General features: G+C 36.1%; 1 protein-coding gene across 1 annotated transcript in view; it reads left to right on the forward strand.

Annotated features, from left to right (window-relative positions):
- The window catches only part of LOC132154469 (potassium/sodium hyperpolarization-activated cyclic nucleotide-gated channel 2-like), a 64,465-nt gene that overhangs the window by 45,536 nt on the left and 3,412 nt on the right, over positions 1 to 15,517 (forward strand). Inside the window, exons 5-6 of the mRNA XM_059563033.1 lie at positions 9,927 to 10,073; positions 11,182 to 11,422. Coding sequence (XP_059419016.1) covers positions 9,927 to 10,073; positions 11,182 to 11,422 — 388 coding nt within the window. The remainder of the gene's footprint in view (positions 1 to 9,926; positions 10,074 to 11,181; positions 11,423 to 15,517) is intronic.

Raw genomic sequence — 15,517 nt, forward strand, 5'->3', positions numbered from 1 at the left:
TCATTCTGTATGATTTATAAGCGTTTATGTCCTCATAAGTCACCCTCTCCTTGTAATACCTGTGTCATACCCATGTCATCATACAGAGTTGTGTCCTGATATGTCACAAAAACAAGAGCACACACACACACACACACACACACACACAATCAGAGAGAGAGAGAGAGAGAGCTCGGCTCTCTGGTTTTCATTTATCTGAGTTACAGGGAATGAGGGACCAGGGTTTTGTTTGCTTTTACCTGGACTGGAAAATCTTTAGGTAGTGATCAATATGGTGTCCTGGGATTATAATACTGCCATTTAGGCAATTTAGACTGATTTAAACACTGAGGTTGAGAATGTGAGTATGTGGGTCCATGAAAACACTGTTTTTAAAATAATTTATTGCATTTTATTTGATCAGAAATACAGTAAATACAGTACAATTGTTAAACATTATTAAAATGTAATATAACTGTTTTCTATGTTCTAATATATTTTGAAATGTAATTTATTCCTGTGATGTAAAGCTGTATTTTCAGCATCATTACTCCAGTCTTCAGTGTCCTTCAGAAATCATTCTAATATACAGATTTTCTGCTCAAGAAACATTTCTGAATATTATCGATGTTGAAAACAGTTGTGCTGCTTCATGTTTTGGGGAAACCACGATACATTTTCAGGATTCTTTGTTGAATAGAACGTTCAAAAGAACAGTGTTTATCTGAAATAGAAACCTTTTATTAACATTAAAAATGTCTTTACTGAGCATTTTAATGTTATTTTAATGCTTGCCTTAACAAACACCCCTATTAACTTAAAACAACTCTTTTGATTATACCATTTGAAAAGGAAAAGAATAACACAGTATTACAATCACACAAAAAATATGATGTCATGATGACATTTCCAGGCTTTTTTTTTTACGGCAATCCTAAATTCTTTTTGGAGCTTCTTGTGAGATGCTTCCCTTGTTCTCTTGAGTAACCTGAGCGGTGCGTGCGATCTTTGTGCTATTTCTGGCAGTGAGAGGATGGTCCCCGTCCTGTCACTGGAGTGAACCGCAGAGATGCAGTCAGAAACACTCAGTGCACTGCTGCAGATTTAGAGCATGTCTAACAGAAAGCCTGTTTATAAGTACACACACACACACACACATGCTGCACAGAGACACACATAACCGCCTCTTAGGATGGGAGAGAACTTTGATGTGTGGAGGTTGTGAATTTTGACATGAGATGCATTTCAGTTTACAGAAGAGAAGAGAATAATTGTGAATAATTCAGAGGCAGTTTAATCGGCTGTTTCCTGATGTGTGTGGAACATCAACAGACAACTAACCATCTTAACTAGGACACATGTTAATGGTCCATTAATGCTTCATCACAGTGTGCGTGTGTGTGTGTGTGTGTCTGTGTGTGTTTAACTACTACTGAAAAAAATTAAGGATTTACTCTGAATTATTTTTCAGTCAGAAATTGTTAGTGAACTTCACAAATAATTACAAAGAAACAAGAAATAACTGATTAAATTAATTGCAAGTTGCAGATTTTTTGTAATACATAATCCAAAAACACTGAACGCAGCATCATCAAATTGGGTAAATTTGCAATTTTGAGAACTTTTTTTTACATTGTACTGTTAAGAAAGGCATAAAAATGTCAGGCCTAAGAAGAGTCTGACAGATTAAAGAGTGAGCGCTCACTTTTAGAATTATAACAGCAGTTAAATCCATGAAAAAGATGATATTCACATTTCTCAAGAAATATGTTATATGGAACTAATGAAATATGGATTTCTTCCCTCGGATTTCAGACTAACCGTATTTATATTTTCTAACGTTTTATCTCTGCTAGTTACACACACACACACACACACACACACACACACACACACACACACACACACACATTTACTTAGCTACCTAAATGAGGCAGTGCCATAGACTTTTACTGCTTTACATTTATATTAAAAGATAATTAGGTGAGTGCATTATATTTAGACGCTTTTATATAAACATTGCAATAAAGATTTTATTTGATCAGTTTATGCATTTCCTGGAAATCAAAACCCGTTGGTTTTGCAACATTATGCACTACAGACTACAACTTTAGCCCTAAAAGGAAACTCTGTGCTTTGCTTACAATATTTATGAATCATTGTTCTTTGGAGGACGTCTGCAGATGTTGAAAAATTGAGATTTTGCCCGAATTAACTTTGTCCCCACAGTACACCTAAGTAAACACACAGCACAGTTCAAAATTTTGGAGTCGGCATGATTTTTCTAAAAGACATTCATAATTTCTATTTATCAAAGAATCCTGAAAAAAAAAAAAAAAAAAACAGTTTCCGCAAAAAAAAAAGATATTATTTATGCCAGAAGGTTTTGCATGATCAAGCACCTCAGAAAAGGTCAAAATGTATCATTTCTTGTTTGTTTGTATTCAGACCTGTATCATATTTACTATATACAATATATATATATATATATATAAGAATTCCAAATCTTACTGTGTAGTTAGTATGAATAACATCAGCGTTTGCGTGCTAAACCAGTGAGAACAGTGGCATGTCCTGACCTGTCCTTGTCCTTAACCTTTCACACCCATCAGTAAACGGCTCCATCAGCGGCGACTCGGTTTTCATTTAATTTGGCTGTAAATGAGGCAAGGGAGGATACAGATCGACGTAACACTGGTTTATCAGTCCAGCTGTATCACATTGCTTTCTTCTAACTTACCCATTAAACACAATTTTCTTTATCGGCCCATCAGTGAACCACTTAGATCAACACTGCTGCTGCGTCAACTGATGCCATCTTTACCGTGAAGCATCTGGAGCCATGAAACGCTGGGAGAAGCTGTTTCAGGGTTTAGATCCACTCAAGGCTGTTCAGAACAGTCCAGATGATGCACAGAGTGCACTTATAAATGCAGAGCACAAATTCCGAGAATGGGACACTGTACTTGGCTACATGTCACATCACTTTGACTTTCACTTTCACCTTACATTTCAACCCCTCATATTGATGTATGAGGCTGGAACCCCTGTTTTTGCAATTGTACCTATGCTTTAGTCTCTAAGTACTAAAATTCTAAAAATCTAGTACACTAAGCTCTGTTATTTCTATATCAAGGACAAATCTTTTTTTTTTTTAATCTCTGGAAGTTCTAAATTTCTAAAATCTAGTGCATTGTGCAACACTTTATTTCAAAAGATAAAATAATTATTATTTTTTTAATTTCTGAAAAATCTAAAATCTAGTACATTTAACTGCTATTTCAAAAATCAAGGAAATGTGTATTCATTTATTTTTGAATTGTAGGTTTTATATGTCTAAAATCTATTAAATTTAACTCTGTTATTGTAAAAGATCAAGGATACATTGTTTAGCTTTGTTTTGTGTTTCTTTTTTCTTTTTCTTTTTTTGCACTGGAAATTCTAAAATCCCCAAAATGTTTTTTTATTTTTTTAACTCTTAAAATCTAGTACCTTATATTGAACTCGGTTATTCATTCGGACGATCACAGACATTTTTGTCTTAAAATTTTTGAATATCTGGGAGTTCTAAAATTCTAAAACGTAGTTAATATGTTATTTCAAAAGATCAATAAAACTGTTGTTTGTTCGTCTGTTATTTTTGAATTCCTGGACATTCTATTTCAAAATATCAAGGAAAATTATTATTATTATTATTATTATTATTACTATTTGAAGCTCTGGAAGCTCTAAAAATCTCAAATCAAACTTTATTTCAAAAGATGAAGGGAAATGTTAGGTATTTCATGTGACCTCCTTTTAAAACCAATCTTTGAACACTGTTTGTCCCAGCGCTGACAGATGCAGCCCACTTTCATATGAAGCTGTAAATTGAGAGCAGTAGTGGGGCTTTATAAAGCTCAACACACAGGCAATTGTTCTCACAAGTTGTTCAGAGACCTTTACAGGTGCTTCACAAACACCTGCGTCAGCAGATGCTGCCGTGCAACAGGGAACACACGATTGCAATGCTAATGCCGCCGCTCTGACCTGCTTTCTTTGTTTTGCCTAGATCATTCCATCATTACTGTTCTCTTTCTGTCTCTGGAAATAACACAGTTTGAGGGATGTTTGGCTCGTCAGTGTTAACTAATGATCTGAGGTTGGGATTTGGGGGTTGTACATTGCTTGAAGAACATGGACCAGGATTAGAGCAATGACAGAAAACATTAAAAGTTTTTATGCTGACATGGATGTTTCTTCAACAACCTGTTTGGCCCTATTAGAAAGTGAACATGTTTTAAAACAATTGTTTCACCACAATCTAAAATTCACATGCCTTATGTGGTGGAAATGACATGTTATGAATAACTTTGCCATTTCATAGCATTTTATTATTCCTAAATAAATGCAATTAAATAATATTTGCAGACTTTTGGGATAATTTGACATAATTACAGCTTGATCAAATTATATTTACCTATTTTATCTCTCATATTTTCTCAAGCTCTTCCCTGACACACTTTTTCATTTGTAACAGTGATATGTTAGTATAACTGAGATACTATTGGTTTAAAAAACTTAGTTATTTTTATTTGTATATTTTAATTTGAGTAATTTTGTGTTTAACATTATTATCAAGTTTTGTTTATTTTTTTTCAGTTTTAATTAGAATTCAGTTTGATTATTTATTTCCACTCTTAAATTAAATGTTTATTAAATGTTTATTTATTTATTCTTAAATTAAATATTGTTTTATGTTAAATGTAGTTTTTTATTGAAGTTTTACTTAATTTAGTACATCATGTTAAACTAAATGAAATTAAATGTTTTATGTTATATATATATATATATATATTTCTCAAGTAACCATAAAGTTTATATTATATTAAGTCTTTCTATAGTTTCCATTTTAGTTAACTAATATCACTGCTTTGTAACCATGTACACAAATCTTTGATAAAAATGACTATTAATTATTGTTACACAACACATATTGAAATAATTTGACTACTTCACTCTTTCACAATTGATATTGTCCTGATATAAATAATGTTCACATATTCAGTCATTTAAACCATGTTTTCTTGGGAGTAGCTTATCTCATGTAGTACCCAGCTGACATTGCCGTTTATGTATTTGGCAGATGATTTCATCCATTCAAGGTATACATTGTTATGTTTGGTATATTATTTATGCTTTATCAGTGTTCATTTAGGTGCATATCTTTTTTTTTTTTTTACTGTTTTGGACTTCAACAATCTGGACTTGGCAAAACATACAGCTGAGCACAAATGACCAAAGAACAGTGAATCATCAAGAGTGATGAACTCTGTTATTTGTCCTGTGATTTTCTTTGTCTGTAGTTTCCTGGCCTCATTTTTCTTGGATCTTGACCAGCTGTTACAGTGTGTGTTGAATAACCTTGGCATGGCTCGTGTCGGTGAATGTTTTGTACTCCAGAGGAAAACCGTTTTCTTTAGATGTTTAATCAGTTTGCTTGTGTTAAAGCCCTGTGAAACTTACGGTGAAGTAAACATCAGAGATGCTTTGCCACAAGCTGCACCAGTAGGAATTATACTAACTATGGTGATGTAGATCTTCTGAGATGTTAATCATTGGAGCATCCACGTTGTTGGAACCCTTGCGCATCATCAGCAGGGATCTCAGTGTCTCAGGTGTTTCGCCCCTTAACCTGAACACCTCGCCTGAGTGGGGCAGCGAAGACCGGCTAGCCTTCACCTGCAGAAGGGTTCCAACTGTGGGCTCTCATCAGCCACAGCCATCTTGAGCTGGACTCAGCTGCTGCAGCTATATCCCTGGTGGCTTTATTCAGCTGTTTAGACTCCAGGCCCATCCGCTGGAGGAAATATCGCACCGATTTTGCAGGGAACCCACGGCAACCGACTTCGATAGGGTAGCTGGTTGCATGCCACCCTTTTACAGCAGCTTCGTCAACCAGGTCCTGGTACTTTGCTTTTTTCAGTTGGTATATAGTTGGTTAGAATGTGGCTAACCTCTCTTCCCAGGGCACCGTAAGCTCAGAAATTATAATGGTTTTTGTGCTCCTGGATAGCAGGACCATATCTGGTCGGAGGGAGGTTGCTGCCACATCCTGTGGGAAGACAAGCTTCCTCTTCAGGTCCACTCTCAACTCCCAGTCAGAGGCTCGTTGCAAGGAAGAGGATGAGTTCTTGGCCACCTTGCCGGTCTTATGAGCCTTGTCTCCTTCCCTCACAAAGGTTATGGTATTGGGCGGATGGGCCTGCTTGTTATTGGCTTTGACTCACTGGTGTTCCACCCATTTTGCGATTTCTGTGAGGACCTTATCGTGCCACCATCTGTACCGCCCTTCTGCCAATGCCTTTGGACAACCGGTCAGGATGTGGTTCAGTGTACAGGAGACTGCTCCACATTGGTTGCATGATGGGTCTTCCTCTCCCCCCTAGATCTTTATGTTTTTTGGTGTTGGCAATAGATCAGTCACAGAGCGCAAGAGGAAGCTCACCCTTCCTTGGTCGATCTTCCAAAGATCCTTCCAGGACAGTGGTCGCTCCTGTGCCTGGTCCCACTGTGTCCATCGACCCTGAGAGGCAAGTCCGATTGCTTTCACTTGGCGCTCCTCCTCTGCTGCCTCATGGACTCTTTGCACCACGAGACCTCTTCTGGTTTTGGCATCAGCCCTGTTCCACCTCTTCCCGCTGTAATGTCCAAGGCCCAGGCGTCCATGGCATACCACACCCACGATTTCCTGGTGTTTCCAGTGAGATTCTGCTTCCATCACGGCTTGCTGGGGCTTCCACTTTCTGCCGCATTTGATGGTCTTGCTTGCGTGTCTTACTTTCCCATCTTCAGACGATAGGAGTGTACTGACTGCCCTTGCCTTGGCAGCTTTAAACTCCTCGACCACCGATGAAACTGGCAGGGGAAGCTTGGAGGTCTTTCTGTATAGATTGATTACGCTAAATGATGGGGGAACTCCCAGCCATTTCCGCAAGAACTTACTGCACAGTCTTTCCATTCCTTCCACCTGAGACACGGGAAAGTCATACAGCAAGAACTTACTGCACAGTCTTTCCATTCCTGCCACCTGAGACACGGGAAAGTCATACAGCAAGAAGGGCCATTGTAGCCATGGTATAATACCATATTGAAAGCACCAAAATTTAAACCTTCCGAGTAGTTGGCTGTGCTCGATTGCCTTGAGCCAGGTATTCAGCTGGGCCTTGATATCAGTGAGATTGCCACTGTCCTTTAATGAGCTGTCATACTGCTTTCCAAGGCATCGGATTATTTGATCTTGGATTGTTGGGATCTTAGAGCCTTGGATGTTGAAGATGTTTCCTATTAACTTCCCTTTCAAGATACTGAGGCTCCTTGACTTTTCCGGTTTAAACTGCAGGCGTGACCATGTTGCCATTTTCTCCAGTTCGCTCAAGATCCACTGTGTCCCCTGAATAGATGGAATCATTACGGTGACATCTTCCATGAAAGCTCGACAAGCAGGATGTCTCGTGCCGTCGACTGCTTTCGGGCCTCTGCACCGCATTCCCCCAGCTTTTAGCAACAGATTCATAGCCGCTATGAACAGGACCACAGAAATTGTGCATCCTGCCATAATGCCCTTCTCGAGCCTTTGCCATTTGGTAGTGATGTTTCCCATGGTGAACCTCATCTGTAGCACATCCATGTGTGCCATTACAAGCTCAACTACCTCTGATGGAATTCGGTAGTGATCCAATGCTTTTCGAATCAGCTGGTGTGGAACGCTTGAGTAGGATTTGGCAAGGTCCAGCCAAACAACAGAAAGTATGTTGTTATTACTCTTGGCTTCGTTAATGAGCTGACTAATGACTGCTGTATGCTCTAGGCAGCCAGAATATCGCATATCAATGAATTCATTGGCAAGCAGGTATGTTGTTAGCCTTCTGGTGACGATGGACCAGAAGATTTTTCCCTCTACATCCAAAAGGGAAATCTCCCGGAACTGGTCAAGTCTTGTGGAATTGAGCTCTTTTGGCACAAAGCAGCCCTGAGCGAGAGTCCAGAGCCTGGGCTCCAGCTTCTTCTTCCACAGTATCTGTAGAAGCTTTGAGAGCCTCTTCAGCAGCAGTGGGCAGCATTTATAGATTTTATAGGTGGTGCCTAATGGTCCAGGGGCTGATCCTGCCTGTGCTTTTATCACCACTGCCCTCACTTCATCCATTGTGAAATCTGCCATGTTAAAAGGGGTGTGTGGTGTAAGAATCCGGGATTGGAAAGGACATTCACCCAAAGGAAAACCTCTGGAGGGATCTCCGTGTGTGGCCGCCACACTATTCTCTATTTCCTCCTTCATGCATACCAGGGTCCCACCCTTGGGCTTTCCTAACAGGTCTACTGTGCATTGGAAGGGGTTGTTAAAAAAGGCTTTTTGCTTTCGGCGCTTCTCTCTCTGTTTCTCCCGCATGATCTCGGCTCTCCGAAACTGGATTAGCCTTTTTTACGTCTCTGTACTGATCTCATCCAGGGCCGCTCTTTCCTTCTCACTTGCTTCCCGCCACCTTCTCTTAAGTGTCTTTAATACTTCTCGCAGCTCCTTAATCTGCCGCTGTCTCCTGCTAGGCCCTGCTGGTGGCCTAGGAGTCTTACCTTCTTTTGCACCAAAGGTGTCGTGACACACCTGGTACACAACTTTAACCATGATCTTGATCTTTTTGGATGCATCTCCTTTCAGAGTGTTTTCCAAAATGGAATTTAAATCGTTGTCCAGCTGGGCCCATCTGCGGTCTGCTGCTGGTGGTAAATTCAAGCGTGGTTTCCTCTTGAAGTCTTTAGGACTTTCAGGTTCACCGACTCTTCCTATGCTCTGAGTAGACTGAGCAGGGAGTTCTGGGGCACTGTGGTTTGCCTCCTGGCCCTGGATCTCCTCCACCGACTGATGAACACCCTTAACAAACTTAGAGCGGTAACTCTGCGTAAGCTCAGGTGTTCTACGTTGCTGACTCTGCTCTTTGCACTTGGACTTGCCTTGATGGATTTTAACACCACGCTCATTCTTAAAAAGCCCTCCGCAGGTGTTGCATCTTTTTTCGGCTTCAACCTTCTGTCTTTCCACATCCGTTCTCATAGTCCTTTTTCCATTTTCTGGGTCTTTGACCATTGATCCGTCCGATGGCAGATTACCCCCCCCCTCCTCGGTCCACCTGGGGGTATTCTCTTTGTTCTATTGCTTTTTTGCAGTGCTTCTGAGTACTATCCCTAACACTATTGCATGCCGTCTTTCCGAGCTGTCGTCCGTTCTTTCACGGATGTCCGTGGGTCTTTCCCCACTGCCAATGGGCCTCTCCCCATGGCCTTGACAATAAGGTTACAATTAACTTGTATTTGTATTGTCTTGTATTTTTTTTTAAAGGTTAAAGCAGTGTCATTTTACTGTTATTTATATACTATTCGTTTTTATTAATATTTAAGTTTCTTTAAGTAGTTTGATACAATTTTATTTATTTTTTAATTATTATTATTTGTATTATTCAAATTGTTGGATTTTATTATTATTATTATTATTTGTAATTTTGCTTTTGTAAGTTTTATTGTTTTTATTATATATTTTTTGTAATATTACTATTTAGGTATACATTATGTGTATTGTATTTCAATTTCAATTTCACTTTATTTTATTATTTATTTCAAGTTGGATATTGTAGTGATTGGACTTAGTGATTTAACTAAATGACAATTAGAAATGTTGACTTGAAAAAAAAAAAGAAAATAAGTGTGTTTTTCATCTAATATTTATACTTTGATTTATTTCAACCTTATTTCAATAAACATAAATGCGTAAATAGTTTCAGTTTTAGTTAAAGATAATAACCCTGGTTTAAATAACTGACATGAAACTATGTATAATGATTAGTGCATTACTACTGAAAGTGCTATGGATGAAGAAACATCCTAATTTTATATATTCTATACATCTTTCTCTGCAGTACAAACAAGTGGAGCAGTACATGTCCTTCCACAAACTTCCAGCAGATTTCCGACAGAAAATCCACGATTACTATGAGCATCGTTACCAGGGTAAGATGTTTGATGAAGAAAGCATCCTAGAGGAGCTGAACGAGCCGCTCAGAGAGGTGAGTGTGTGTGTGTTTGGTTATCTGTGTGTTTGCAAAGGTCTGTCTATGTACGTAAACATCTGTGGAAAAAATCTCCCAGAAGGCCCTGCAGTTTACGCAGAGCTTTTCAAAACAAAGAAAGCGTGCTAAAGCTGAAACGGCTTCCAAACTCATTTGTGTCACAGTAAACAGATAAATCCCTTCTGAAAATGGCTTCCAGCTTTCACTGCATTTAATGCTGTTTTAAGAGAATATAAAGATCCTAACAAACATTCAGGTACTTGGGTATAGATGTTTATGCTTTAATATGATTTATGGTGATTTATCATTATGGTGAATTGCACCAAGAAATGTCCGGGCCAAATTTTACTTCATAATCAAATTATATATTACATTACAACAATTCTATATGCATTAAAACAAATATTAGACTATAATATACTATAATAACAAGTTTTTTTTTTTTTACGCAAATGGATGATGATTATTAATATTACATCTTCAGATAAAGAGTATTTTTTATATTAGCATAAATTAATTTTCATACCAAAATTACTAGACTATACAATAATAATGTTATTTGTTTACATACAAATTATTATTATTATTATTATTATCATAAAATATGTATTAATTATATTATTGTTATTAACATTTCTGGTAAAAAAACAAAAACAAAAAAAAATATATAAGCATAAATTACATTTAAATAAATATTAACATTTTAATTTAAATATTAAGCTATATTATACTTTAATAAGTACTTTAATTTTATGTTTGCAAATTATTATTATTATGAAATCTTCATAACAAATATTAGGATGTGATATTTATTCACTATAACATTTTCAGGTAAATGTATTTTTATTTGCAAATTATAACTATTATTATTAACATATTTTATAATAACATTAAGTATTATTTCAGCAATTATATTAATATTATTTATATTATTTAATGTTATTTAAAAATGTCATCCATCCATCCACCCACCCATCTCCAACTTTTCTTGACAGTTTTCATGTGAGTCACTCTTATGTTTATGTAAATGCTTGTATGTGAAATGTGTGTTTATGTATTTCTCTCACCCTCTGGACTTCTGTCCATCTGTTTCCTTCACCTTCAGGAAATCGTGAACTTCAACTGCCGGAAGCTGGTGGCCTCCATGCCCCTGTTCGCCAACGCCGAACCCAACTTTGTGACAGCCATGCTGACGAAACTCCGTTTCGAGGTCTTCCAGCCAGGCGATTATATCGTCCGTGAGGGGACCATTGGCAAGAAGATGTACTTCATCCAGCACGGCGTGGTGAACGTGATCACCAAAGGAACAGTTGGCTTGAAACTTTCCGACGGCTCCTACTTCGGAGGTACGATCCCACTCAAATTAACCTCATAAAACAGATGGAATCAAACCATCAATTTACTTATTTAAACTGCTCAAATCCTTATCATATTATGGAACCCTATAACTTAAAATGTTAATTAAGTCCTTTAAGCCAGATATGATTTGACCCCTTCTATTTTAGTCCTTTTTTGTATTGTAATTAAATCAAGGGTAAATTAATTTTAACTTTAAAGGCACATTCGTGATTGCAATCAACATTTTTTTACTTTTACCTCATGCATCTTATCCAGTCTGAGCTTGATCTCATTATTCAGATCTCATTGTGATTGAAAAATTTTAATTTAAGCACTCATTATTCTCTAATCAGTGTTTCTGACTTCATTTGATAGACCACTTGTATTTTCCAAATGTTTAAAAGGTGGAGTGCATAATTTCTGCGGCATCAAACTGAATATAACCCCCCCTCCCCCACCAAACATTTTCCCCATGAGGTAGCCTGAAAGATCTACTAGTCCCAAATCATTTGAAATGAACAGAGCAATGTTTTGAATGCATCTCAGTTTTCACTCTTCAGGAAAAGGTTTAATTACAATTGTTTCTGAACATTAAAAGTGCATGAGAGAGTTTTTTTTTTTACATTAAAATGATATGCTTTCCAGTGTCATCAGTGAAGCTGCTCCATCTTAAAAAACTATAACTTTAACTGTACTGTATATTCACAACACCTGTTTATTCTAAGCTTGCATCTCAGTTATTTTCTGAGCACATAAATGCAGTCAAATGGATTTTGATTGGTTGTTGATGTTAAAAATAGCTCTGATAGTTTGGAATCACTTTCAGAGCTATTTTATTCCAGCTGATAAACAACAAAAACATCAACAGACAATCAAAATCCATATCTTTATTCTGTGCCATATCTGTGTTGTTCAGCAGTCTTTCATGGACAAAATCTGTTCAGCAGGAATACATACCTCTGACAAATGTTATACTTTACACAGGAATTTTGAATGAGGATGAAAATAGTTTTCTATGCAGATTTTGCAGCAGATTAAGTCTTGTTAATATAAAAAATTTACTAATGAGACAACTAGGGTTATTATAGTTAACCAAAACTAAAACCATGAAAAAGTTACTTAGTATATATATATATATATATATATATACATAAAAATGAACTAAATAATGTTATTAAAAAAATACAAATATTAATACAAATTTCTAAAACAAAACAAAAACTTAAAACAAAACTTGAAAATAAAAACAGAAAATATAAAAATATAAAATAAATTTAAATATGGCTAAAATTGTAACAGTATCTCAGTGGTATTAAAATAAGACGTGGACCACACCTGTTATATGACCAGGCCTTGACAGCGCATCCTAACCACAACTAAAACAAGTTAAGCTTGTTTCTTTGTGACAAGCCCACCCACAGTAAACATTTCAAAACCAGTGAAAGCATTTTTGCTTTAAGTGCGTATAGATAAAGTATTGCTGAAACGTGTCATGTTGCTCCTTGTTAGGACACTGTTTTTGCTCCTTAAGTTTCAAAAGTCTCTGAATCCTCTGGAAAGTGCAGCAGTGTTTGTGATGTTATGAGCTGACAGAGAGATCCAAGAGAGTGTGATGCTGAGGAGAGGAACACGATCCCCCTGCAGCCTTAAATCCGCATGAGTCAGACGATCTCAGCTCCCTCTGGAAGAGGCTCTCGGCGCGTGACCTTGGAAAGGTCAAAGACAAACTGATGTCTTGTGTAGCCTGAGATCAAGGAAACAAAGAGAGAAGCCACCTGATCGTGTGTAGAACGATCAGTCTCAGTATCACCACAAGAAAACTGTTTCTTGTAGAATGAATTTGGCGAAATAAAAATAGACACCGAATGTAATTATGCAATATATATATATTTTTTTTAATCATGTTTATTTGTATTTAGACATTAATGTTCAGGACAATTAAGCACATTTTCCCTCTAAATTCTTATCTATTTAACTGATCATGCAATTTGCAATTTTTTTAAACATTTTTAAACGTATTGATTTATACTTAAATTAAACTAATTAGGCTAAGGCAATTTATTAATTTGAAAATGTTTATTTTTATCATATTTTTTGACAGATTTAATGTGATTAACCCGTATGCTTTGTGTAAATTATAGATCTATAAAATTTAAATGCACTTCAAAATTAAATAAAAGTAATTATATTTTGAATAAAAATAAAAACAAAATTTTTGTATTTTGATTTTCAAGACAAGTAAGCACATTTCCGTCCAAATTATCATTATGCTAAATCATTTTTAAAATGTACATTTTCAATAAAATTTTTTATATTACCATAAACCCAGTACAACAACGACTACATACTGTAATATTAAGTAAATGTATTAATAAAAAAAAAAATTATATATGGCCTTTTTTTAAGAAAAACATCTGAAAAGCATGAGACTTTACATACAAAAATCTGTATAATGTTAATATTTTGAATTAGATTTGTATTTTTGTATTTTCTGTTTTCACTTTAATTTTAGTAAAACTTTTAGTAATTTTGTTTGTGCGGTATGTTATGTTTTTTTATGGTTTTAGTTGGCTATAATTAACACTAATTTGCTCTCCATTTGTTGTCTAAGAGACTCTTCTTAAAGGCTTGCATAGCATTTGTGTATACAGTATTTAATTTTAAAGGTGTACAATCAGAAGAAAGAACAAATTAAATGCAAATAAGGTGTTGTGCTCATGTGGTCATCCACACAAGAGTGTTTGTGTTTCACTGGAGTGTGTGTTTGTGTGTGTGTTCACCTTTAAGTCCGTAACTGTGATTGTGGCCTTAATTTACTGCCTTTGGTTTGATGAATGACCCCGGCTCCGGATGAACGCCGCTGAATGACAAAGTTCTCTAAAATGCACCAAGGCTTCCAAGGTTGTGAATTGGATTTTCTGGATTGATTTGGGGAGCAGACAGGGAAATGGACCAAACACACAGAGGACCCTGATGGATGGGTCAAGACTTAATACACAGAATGACGCACAGCATGTACGATGAATGATGTTTATTATCTTCAGAGGCTCTCTCCTATCCTGAGGAGCTAGATTTTTATCCCAGGGAACCTGTGTGTGTGTGTGTGTGTGTGTGTGTGTTGTCTCTTCTGCTCACCAAAGCTGCATTTATTTAATCAAAAATGCAGTTAAAACAGTAATTTATTGTGAAATATTATTACAATAAAAAAAACTGCTTTCTGTTGTTATATAAAAAAATGCAATTTATTTCTGTGATGCACAGCTGTATTTTCAGCATGATCTTCAATTTATAATTCAATAAAATATATTCAAATAAAAACAGTTATTTTAAATTACAGTATTTTTTATTTTTTTTTGGCAGCTTTGGTATGGAAGCTTTTTTTCTGGCATTTATCTCACAATTCTGATGTTTTTCGCAGAATTGCAAGTTTATAAATTCTGACTTTATAACTCACAAAAGTTAGGAGGAAGAAAAGTCAGAAACCTGAGAAAAAAATGTCAGAATTGAAAGTTTATTCTATATATATATATATATATATATATATATATATATATATATATATATATTTGGTGAGCAAAATAGACCTTTTCCTCTTCTTCTTCTTCTGTGGAACACTTGTCTTCTTTTTGTTCATACAGTGAAATGCAATGGGGTCCAATGATGTTTGGACCCCAAATGTTCTTAAAAATATCTTTTTGTGTTCAATAAAAGAAAGAAAGTTAGACAGGTTTGCAATGACAAGAAGGGGAGTGAATTATAACAGAATATCCATTTAAAATAGGATACAGGAAAATAGTGCTGAAATAATTACATCCTTCATTTTTAAGACACGAGAGCTCAATTAAGCAAGAATATATTCGCCACTTTGTAATAAGCATTCAAATCACAAGCATTTCAATGAAGTCTGATAAAGTTGTTTAATTACTTTCCGCATGAAGATATTTAAATTCATTCCCTGATCAGTGGAGGACTCTTCAGGGTTTCAGTTTTCGAGCAATTTAAAAAGGTCACAAAGTTTCCCCAAATGAATGGCAATATCAAGATGGTTTTTTGTATTATTCTGGTGCTCTTGAATCTTGAATGTGTGTTTTGTCCTCTCTGTC

The sequence above is a fragment of the Carassius carassius genome, chromosome 12 (assembly GCF_963082965.1).
Source record: "Carassius carassius chromosome 12, fCarCar2.1, whole genome shotgun sequence".
NCBI classification, from domain to species: Eukaryota; Metazoa; Chordata; class Actinopteri; order Cypriniformes; family Cyprinidae; genus Carassius; species Carassius carassius.